The sequence below is a fragment of the Juglans regia genome, chromosome 12 (assembly GCF_001411555.2).
Source record: "Juglans regia cultivar Chandler chromosome 12, Walnut 2.0, whole genome shotgun sequence".
Lineage (NCBI taxonomy): Eukaryota > Viridiplantae > Streptophyta > Magnoliopsida > Fagales > Juglandaceae > Juglans > Juglans regia.
In genome coordinates this window covers 3,160,468-3,171,027 of record NC_049912.1, presented here as the reverse complement: position 1 = coordinate 3,171,027, position 10,560 = coordinate 3,160,468, and the positions used below count along the sequence as shown (strand labels likewise).

The 10,560-nt window shown below is 33.9% G+C and overlaps 1 protein-coding gene and 1 non-coding gene across 2 annotated transcripts; one reads left to right on the top strand and one right to left on the bottom strand.

Moving 5' to 3' along the window:
- Window positions 1–7,181: 7,181 nt before the first annotated feature.
- Window positions 7,182–8,128, top strand: LOC108998247 (E3 ubiquitin-protein ligase ATL6-like). Its single transcript, XM_018974745.2, has one exon. The coding sequence runs from the start codon at window positions 7,195–7,197 to the stop codon at window positions 8,098–8,100; it is 906 nt and encodes a 301-aa protein (XP_018830290.1). The 5' UTR covers window positions 7,182–7,194; the 3' UTR covers window positions 8,101–8,128.
- A 2,302-nt stretch (window positions 8,129–10,430) lies between these two features.
- On the bottom strand, window positions 10,431–10,560 carry LOC118344083. Its single transcript, XR_004797850.1, has one exon. It is a non-coding gene; the product is annotated as a small nucleolar RNA snoR80 (small nucleolar RNA).

The window sequence follows — 10,560 nt, the reverse complement described above, 5'->3', positions numbered from 1 at the left end:
GCCCGCGGTTAGCTAGCGGCCCTCAAGGGAAGAGTACTACTACTATAAGCGGAGTCGTGCCAGCTACTACAGTACTGATGAGGCTTATATATATATATATATATAGGAGGTTGTGTGGCATCTACTGCATGTATATGTGTCATGTGTATGTATATAATTATATGTAACATGTAATATTAAATACAAAATATAATAATATATGTATATTTATATAGGGTACTTTATGTAGTGAAGATGTGGTGGGTTTGTTTATTGACATGTGTCCTCATGATCATGATGTGAACTTATTTAAAGAAAATTTGTGATCAGTACTTAACTCTTTGATCAGTACTCAGAATTAATACACAGAAATTGTGTTCAAAATCTGATCAAAAGTAATTTAAAAATATTGGAGATGAGATCCCTTCAATTGCAATAGTTTAAGATATATATGAAGTATCTGAAAAATGATATATAGATATTTAGCTCAATAAGGTATTTGGGAAATGCATACAGTTTATTATCTTACAGGAAAGAAGGATTTAAATTAAATTGAAGAGCATGAATAAAGTTTTTAAATAATGATGCAAAGAAGGCAATCTCTCATTATAGGAATAAAACTATAATGTGGGTATTAATTTACAAAAACTCTATGTGCAGTCAGTGCTTTTGCGCGTACTTCTTGTGCACTACTAATTTATTGTGATTAGCTGCATCACCTCTTAACGATTTTTTACAAAATGGTGACGAAATTAAAGTGATTGTATGAAGCAGATCAACTTATTAATTTAATATATTAATTTTAGATAAATGGAAAAAAAGTACAATATATTTAACCACCCAAGCCAACTTCATGCGTCTAATCAATATTTGGGCATGAAATATGTATAGTGTAGCTAGCTAGCACACGTACTCCAAGTTACAACTGTTGAAGTACTATTTTATTATGCAAGAATCTTCCATTATCGTTTCTATGTCTATAATGGAACACTAATTTTGTGAAAAATAATGGGGACTCCAACCCCACACATACTACCTTTAACCCTAGATTTTATATCCCCTGTCCTGTCGTATGATGTCGCATGGGAAGGACTTTGGGGCTAAAGAGTCATGGGAAATCAATTAAATTGGTTTGGTTGTCTTGTTGCTTTCTAGCCTGTTTAATTTCTCCACTCATGTCCTGTGTCTTTTTCTTCTTTGTATATGTATATAATATTCCAGAAAATGACACCAGAGAAAAATTAGTTTTAGTGTTTTCCCAGCTTTCATGTGCAAGCGCCAGAGAAGATCATGCAGCTTTTTCACACCAGATATTCCTTTAAAAAGGTGTTACACAAAAATAATAATAGGTAAAGTTCATCATATTTTAGAGTTATTTTTATTGTAAAATTGATCAAACGGATCACATGAAGATACGTCAATTTGTGAGTTTACTTTTATAAAATATCTATAAAAAATTTGTTGCAGGTATAAGATGATCAACTGATCAAGCTTAATCGAATGATCAAGCTGTGTAGATATATGCATGGTAGCTTTTCTTGGGTCCAGATCAGACAAAAGCAACTGCACTTTTGCATGCACTTTGATCTTCCCCCACAATGTTTTTCTATGGACATAAAATATTGGATGATCAGTACTTCTAGATTTGTGTCCGTGTGTGCAATACATAGTAGAACTAAACTCGTCTTGTTGGTTTTCGATTCGTAAGTACTGGAACACCAAAAAAGGAATATTGGCCGGGGACAGAACAAGGTGTGCCATCTCACTCATGTCTGGATCCATGTTGTCGATCATCATGCCAAGCCAATTTTTGCTGTCCTAATTATCATGTGATCAGAAGAGCATATAATATATTAATTATTTTAAGAACAAACAGTAAAAGATCAAAAGAAAACGTAACGCATATAATTTTTTATATATTATATGGTTTATGAGTGGCTACATATAATACAGCACATACACTTAGGAAAGGTGCTGTGTCAAAACAAAAAAAAAAATTAAGGAAAGGTGCAAAAAGAGCCTTTAAAAATTAAAAATTAAAAAACAATTAAAAATTAATAAAAGGAGAGGTCATAAAATTTGGAGAAGCCCCATCGATCGGCCTATTATATAGATATATATATATATATATTTATATATATTTGTTTTTTGAAAAGAAAATTCAATAATTAATGGGAAAAGTACTGATCTTCCGGCTGTCCTACTATGAATGTTTCAATACATTAACATATATGATCTTTTCGTCCCAAATAATCTATTTTTTCATTATGAACAATTATTTTCGACAATATTATATATAACATCAGAACATGATGGTCACAAATATAACATCTAAAATAACTTTTGGCTTTTTTTTTTTCAATAATAATAATGTTTACCGTCTACTAGATAAATTGAATGTGCGAATGACATAAGATCAGAGTGAAGAAATAGGATTAATGCAATTAAGATCATCTATAATTTTCTAATTCAAATATTTTTATAATCTAGGAAAAATGGTAGATACTTGTGAGGAGTGTTATTCCCTGGGTTACACCAGGAGAAAGACCCGAGCTTGAGCCCAAATATGAGGTCTGGCCTGGGTCGAGCATACTAGAAGGGACTGGGCTCGAGCTCATACATGAGATCTAGGCTGGGCCAAGCATACTCAAGAGGCCCAACTAGAAGGGATGGTTAGACAGGAAACAATAGTAGACATGTGGTAGAGAGGATAGTCTGACACCCCACTGGCTGACAGATAGAGACATTCCTTGACCCTAAACATCGGTGTCCAGACATGACAGGAATGTAGGAACGCCTGGGTGAGGCCACTCCACATTAATGAAACGGGAAGAGTTATGAAGGGGAAGCATGCCACATTCAATGTGACCCGGGGCTCAGTACGCACGACGTGAGGCTTCGTGTCAGGGGCAAGCACCATGAGTACTTGGTGGAGGTCATGCCGCATTAATGAGACAGAGAGAGCTGTGAGGAGAAGGCACCTCGCATTCAATGCGTCCGGGACTCGGTACACTCAACGTAAAGCCTTGTGTCAGGAGCAGTCTCCCTCAGACATAAGTGCCTTGTAGCATGAAAGGTGGATAGCGTGAACATCCGATCTCATATAGAGCGACACTCCACTACCATGAAGGCCAGACAGTCAGGTATAAATAGACTCCTCACACGATCAATAAAAAGGTTGACATCTACATCTACTCTTACTACAACTTTCCTTAAGATATTCTCCATTCATCACTTTCACTACGGCTGACTTGAGCGTCGAAGGTACCACGGACCCCGAGCCCACTATTCTTCATCTTAGCAGGAACCAGTTCAAGCACCAACAGCATGGAATTGCCCAAGATGCAAAACATGACATCAACAATACTATTTTTGGATTTTAGAGTATTAAATGTTCTTTGCAATCAATCATGTGAAAAGGATCACTCCACTAATTATAGTAGAGTTCAGTCTATAATTATAATAATAATAATTGGGACATAGATGGTGTTAAAACTAACCATTACTATATGAAATTACGAATCTTTGCCTCCAAATTAATTAATAAAGTACATGACGGATAAAACAGTCTGCAACGTACGTATATATACGCAATGAAGAATTTTATTCATTATTTCTACACATCACACACTATACTTATTTTTATTTTTTCTCTTACCAAATGTGTACGTAGTATATAGATGATGAGTAGAAGAATTTAATTAGTTTACGAAAAATAAAATAAAAAATAATTTAAAATAAATATGATATGTAGTGTGTGAGGATGATAAGTAGCAAAACTTATATGCAATTGGTGCTCTCTCATTGTAGTACTTAATTAAAAACGGTTTGGATGTATAGGAATTTGACGTGGTATTATCCATGTTTGGTCTAGATCGAGCCTTAAATATACTTATTTGCTTTAAAAAGCCACAAAGGTACTTAAGTCTGAGGACTAATGTTACTAACAATAAGATACGAAGTAAAGTAAAAATCAAATCAATCGAACATATGATTTTACATGGTTCGACAACGTGCATGCTAGTTATGTTTATAGAGTTACAGATTATTTTATTAAGATCAAATATTAATGATATAGTGGGTTGGGCCTGACCAAGGGTCAAAACAGGTCAAAAAATTCTCCCGGAGGCTTCGTTGAAAATTCATAAAAAAATTACAATAAATTCTTGTCGTATCGGGTCATTAAATCAGACCGCACACAAACAAGACCAACAAATAAAATGTGTCTAGAAATGATAAGTCCACCATAAACTTTTGATAAATTGAAGTTTACCATAAGAAGAAAATGGAGACAATATATAGTCTGCTGACTACACATGCAACTACTTGATGTGATATAAGCATTAATGAAGTGACTTAAGTTGAAGGGAGAGGAAAAAACTTATATAAGACATAATAAACCGAGAGAAAGCGCAGACGAATATATAAGGTCCCTTTAGTTATACAAATTATTTTATCTCATCTCATAACCTCATTACAATTTTTCAAATTGTTACACAAAATACAATAAATATGAATTCAACTAATTTTTCAAATTCTAAAATAAAAATAATATTAAAAAAATAATATTTTATTTAATTTTAATCACATTTCATCTGTGTAACCAAACAAAGCCCAAAAAAAAAATCGATAGGGAAATGAGACTTTTGAACCTAACCAGAGACTCCAGTACTAAGGGATCCCAGATCAGAGTACGCCTCTCTTTCTTCTTCTTCTTCTTCTTCCTCATTTGTCCATAATAATTAAATTTAAATAATTAATCATTTTTATAATATATTAATCGTTTTGAATTCTCATTTTACGTTTTTTCCCATTTAATTAAAATATCTCACGTTAGACGACTACTCACTAAAAATTAAGTGATAGCTTGCAGGCCAATGCATAATAAAAGCTCATGGAGAGTGTTAGTATATAATTTAATTAAATAATCAAATTTACCTCTTCAGAAATAAAAATATTAATTAATGAAGGATTTTAGCTTATATATCTATTTTCTTCGTATATCTATTTTGAATATATATATAACAAATGATCGGCTAATTTTGAAGTTCTTAAATATTAGCCGAAGAATGGAAATTATAACTTAAAAGCCCAAATCGAGGCTCCTTTTTTTGGATGATATAATTATTCAGGCCAGCCCAAACTATTTTATATATCAAATTAGTTCCAAATATTTTAATTTTAAAAAGAATCAGAGTACTTCTAGATCATCAAGAGTTATATAGTACTCTAACTCTTTATGATGGTGCGATGTGGACGGGTTAATAAATAAAATGATTATAAACTTAATTAATAATGAGAATATATCTTACGTTCATGAATCCTAAAAAAAAAAAAAAAACTAATTTTGGATTTTCATGTAATTTTTTTTTTTTCATGTGATGTTCATACATTAGATCACCGCAGGCCAATTATAGTAGACAACGTCCCCTAAGTTCTGAACTAATCATTTTTTAACTTGTCTTACGTGAGAATTTAAATAAAATACATCAAGGATTAGCAAGGATGATAAAATTTAAAATAAATAGTAATTAATATTGCTAATATAAAGACTTGTTTCTCTATTTTTTCTTTGGTTTGTTCTTGTCTTTTTGAGAGACTTATCGGACCGGAGCTGTTAATTGAATGGTCAGTCTTTAGAGTTGAGAGGAAACAAAGTCATGTTTTCAGTCACAAAAAGCTCAAAGTTAATTAGCCATATTTAAATTAGAAGTGGTAATTCGTGTCCGCAGATTGTTCTATCAAGTCATGAGTATTAGATTAATATATGAGTCAACTCGAACACGATCCGTTTAATTATACGGGCCAGACCCTAAAACCCTAATATGACTTATGTAAATGATAGGTGATACTACATGTTTAACCTGTTAAAATCCGTTTAACCGTTTCATATAAATAAGTTGAGCTTACCCATATATTTATTTTTTAATCTAATTCACATAATTTCATATAATATATATATGGATAACTATATAAAATCATTCACAATTACAATTGAATTCATGATAAAATATTTTATTATCAATATCCAAACTAATAATATATAAGAAAATTAATATTTTCATAAAATAAAATTACATCATATTGACAAAAAAAAAAAAAAACTCAACTGCATATAGTTTGAGATATTAAGTACTAGTGGTCAAATACTAATAATATTAATATTACATTCTAACAACAACAACAAAAATATATAAAACAAGACATTTATAAAATTTAAAAACAAAATTTATTCATATTATACGGATTGATTGTGAGTTTTGCGAGTTAACCTGCAACTGACTTGCTTATTAATCATGTTACGTGTATTATCGGGTCAATCTGTGTTGACCAAAATTCAAATCCAAAACCACTACTTTTGTATCGTGTTCTTGTCGGGTGTGCATGGATGGTTTGATGATAATATTTCTCCTAGCTAGCTTCTGTTTCTTACAAGTCAATACATATATATAGGTAAATATATATATATACTACTTATTGCATCATGTGAGACTGATCAAAACAATTATAGATTTACATTTCTTATATAAGCCGCTATATATGCATCATGAGTAGACTACTTTCACATTAGTAATGTATTAATTAGTTAGTGTGTGTCAATAAATATATATGTATGAAAATAATCTTTATATTGAATAAACGGACAGATTATTAAGTGCAAATTAAGTGGCCGGGGGCTTGTAAATATTATAGCATGCACTACGACAGCTGTTTCGGGTGAAGCAAGCCAGAATTCATGCATAATGCATTGAATAACTGTTCCATTTTGGGAAGCCAGCCGTTTCAAGAAAAAGCAAATCACTTTCTTCATTTCTTTCGGTTTGGGCTGCCTCAAAAAAGTATAGACTGATGTGTAATTATCAACGTTAATGCTCCAATGCATGAGTTTACAGGTATCTAGGGTTACCTTTTTTTATTCCTGAGCCACGTGGATGAACAGTGATTCTTATGCATGCATGCATGCATGCCACCACGAAGCTAGGCTCTTTGTTTTTCTTCTCGTCTCCGACAACATTAATATTCGGCTTTATTTTTCCGGTTCTCTTTTTTTCCACGTACTGATCTAGAGTGATCTGCTTCTCTCTTTTGCTTTCCAGGAAACTTCAGGCTACTTTTCAATTATTATATACATATATACATACATACCTGTGTGTGTGTGTATTCTTGTGCAGTTAGCTAGAGTACTACATCTTCGATATATCTCCGTTGGAAATCATGAGAGTACCAGAGATTATACTCTGCCGGCCGATCATTCCCTGTGTTGTCCTGCTATTCCACCGTGCCAATGCGCTGCCGGGCACAGCTTCACCAGCATCCATTTCCTACGGACCCAATGCGAATCTCGACCAGTACTCTATGGTTGTGGTCATCCTGTTCCTCATGTGTGCATTCTTCTTCATGGCCTTCTTTTCCATCTATATCCGCGAGTGCCTCGAATCTAGTGCCACAGTGAACCAGACCGCCGGTTCAGCGACTGCCGTCAACACGTGCAGGAACCAGGGTCTCGACCGGGCCATGATCGAGACGTGCTTCCCTATGCTCGTCTACTCCACGGTCAAAGATCTCAACGTTGGTAAAGGAGCGCTCCAGTGCGCGGTGTGCTTGAGCGAGTTCGAAGACTACGAAAAGCTACGTTTGTTGCCAAAATGCGACCATGTGTTCCATCCAGTTTGCATTGACGCCTGGTTAGCTTCTCATTTAACGTGCCCAGTATGCAGAGCTATGCTTACACCGGATGAACTCGCTCCCGAAGAGGCACAATCCCGGTTGTTGACTCAGGAGGACGCGACGACCTCCGAACTCGGTGAGGTGCAAAAAGACCACATTTTGATTGATATTGACGATGATGAAAGCACGGCGGAGATCGTGAGCTGTGATCAGGGGAGTAGGAGAATATCGGAGAATTTCCCGAGATCGCACTCGACGGGCCACTCACTACTGGTTCAACCGGGAGAGCACACGGACAGGTGTACTCTGAGGCTGCCGGAGGAGGTGATCAGGAAGCAGATTGTAGAGAGTACTGGCCGGAAGCTGAGGCGGTCAAGCAGCTACGACGCCGTTCTGGGCAGGCTATGGAGCTCGAGGAACGGGTATAGGAACGGTGGAGATCGTGAAAAGTAGCAGATGAGGGAAGGGTAGTAATGTGGACTGGCAGTTCCTCGTCTCAAGTACTTTAACATGGAAACGTTAATATTAGAATCTTCAATATTTTATATTTTATGGAATAATACAAATTAGAAAACATACATCCACCGCAACAAATTTGAGTTTTCTATCGGTTTAGCATATGTGATATTAATGGACCAACCATCACAGAATATACCTTTTAGTGACGTACAGTTTCTTTACCATCACTAAAGTTGGAAAATAAAATACTAAAGTTCAAACATTGATGTTTATACGTTCAAATCTCAACAAGGCGTTGTCTTTTCATAGTGTTCGAACATATGTTTATATGTACTAACAGTTTTGTAAAAGTTATGTGATCTATGTACGAATGTATTTATATAAAATTAAATTTATATTATGTGGATAAGTTTACAATTTTCATGATACTGTGCTCTCTAAAGAGTAACTCTTCTCAAAATCTCAAAAGGTGGTGAGTTGGAATCCTATTCTAACTAAGGATTCTTGTAGTTTTGAAGGATCCAACTACATGAGGAGAACCAGGAATGGAGAGCTTCCCCCCCTCCCAGGTATGTGTGCCAACTTAATTTACGATTATATGGTTCGAATGTAATGACTTCTCGACATATGCACTAATGTTTGAATGTATGTGTTTAACGTTCGAACTTAGTATCTTTGGAGTTGAAATTTGAAATATACAAAACAAAAGAAAGAACATAAAATGAAATAGGGAATTGCAAATTAAAATATTAGTGAGAATTAAAATACATAAACTTGATATATATTAAGAGATATTGTTCATTACGGAAAGATAAGGGAAAATGACATAAAATTAGAAATAAAAAAGTAAAAAATACACTATTAGAGCTCAATACTCGTTGTCCTCTACTGATACCTAAATTGACCCGATTTGTCGGTCGATGTGTGCAGGAATACACTATCGTATCGACCCAAGCAGGGCGTGCATTTCCTGACTAGTACTCCCGCTATGAAGAGCAACACCTTCCCCAGATTGGGTCAGTGGCACAAGATCTGGTGGAGGCCCAGCCTTACGCCAATCATGCCTCTTGGGGTGCCACTTACCTTCGCTAGTGTGAGGTTATATCGAACGGGCTCATCTGCTCGGCTAAGAGCATTGGCAATGGCCTAACTATTGCCAAGTCTAAAATTTAACTAGAATGTTGTATTTTCATTATAACATGGATTTATAGCTAAAGTAGTCCACATTGGACTAGTTATCTTAAAGTCTAAATAATAATAAAATATTAAATATTTTAATAATATATATATTTTTTAATATTTTACAAATTGAATTAATAACTTTATTAAAAAATAAAATTATTATTTTTCAATTATATTTTCCCTCAACCTAATTAGTCAATAAATATATTTTGTAAATCATTCACCCAACAATCATATATACAAACATACCAACATTTCTTCTACCCATAAAAACAGTCCACTAAAATTATAAAAACAGTCCATTATTCCATCAAAACAGTCCACTAATTACAAAACAGTCCACTAAAATTACAAAACAGTTCACTAATCCATAAAAACAGTCCACTAAAATTACAAAACAGTCCACTAATCCATCAAAACAGTCCAATAATTACAAAACAGTTCATTGCCATTACAAAACCAGTCCACTAATCCATCAAAACAATTCAATAATTACAAAACAGTCCACTAATCCATCAAAACAGTTCAATAATTACAAAACAGTCTACTAAAATTACAAAAACAGTCCACCCTTCCATCAAAACAGTCCACTAAATTTACAAAACAGTCCGCTAGTCCATAAAAACAGTCCACTAAAATTACAAAATAGTCCACTAATCCATAAAAACAGTCCAATAAAATTACAAAACAATCCAGTAATCCATCAAAACAGTCCAATAATTACAAAACAGTTCATTGCCATTACAAAACCAGTCCACTAATCCATCAAAACAGTCCAATAATTACAAAACAGTCCACTAAAATTACAAAAACAGTCCATCCTTCCATCAAAACAGTCCACTAATTACAAAACAGTCCACTAAATTACAAAAACAACAAATATTACATCATCAATTTGTTTGTATAAGCTGGTATGCAAAGAAAGATGTAAAAAAAATATGTAGAAAAATAGCAAAGAAATCAACTTCTTGTTCTGTTTTGCAAAGAAAAACAACAACTTTGCTAAACATCAACAAAATTAAACTTCTTGTTCTGTTTTGCAAAGAAGAACAACAAACACATTTTATTCCTTATCTATTTTGCAAAAAACAGCAAAGTAAACTCTGTTTTTGGTTGTGGAGTCAGAAAAATGTCTTAACAAATAATATATGTGGTGTTTTCGGGATCAAATGGCTTTGAAAGAAACCATCGATCGGGATAGCCACAAACGTTATATGTAGCGTCCAAACCATTACCCACATACATATACTACTACATACATACATAAATACA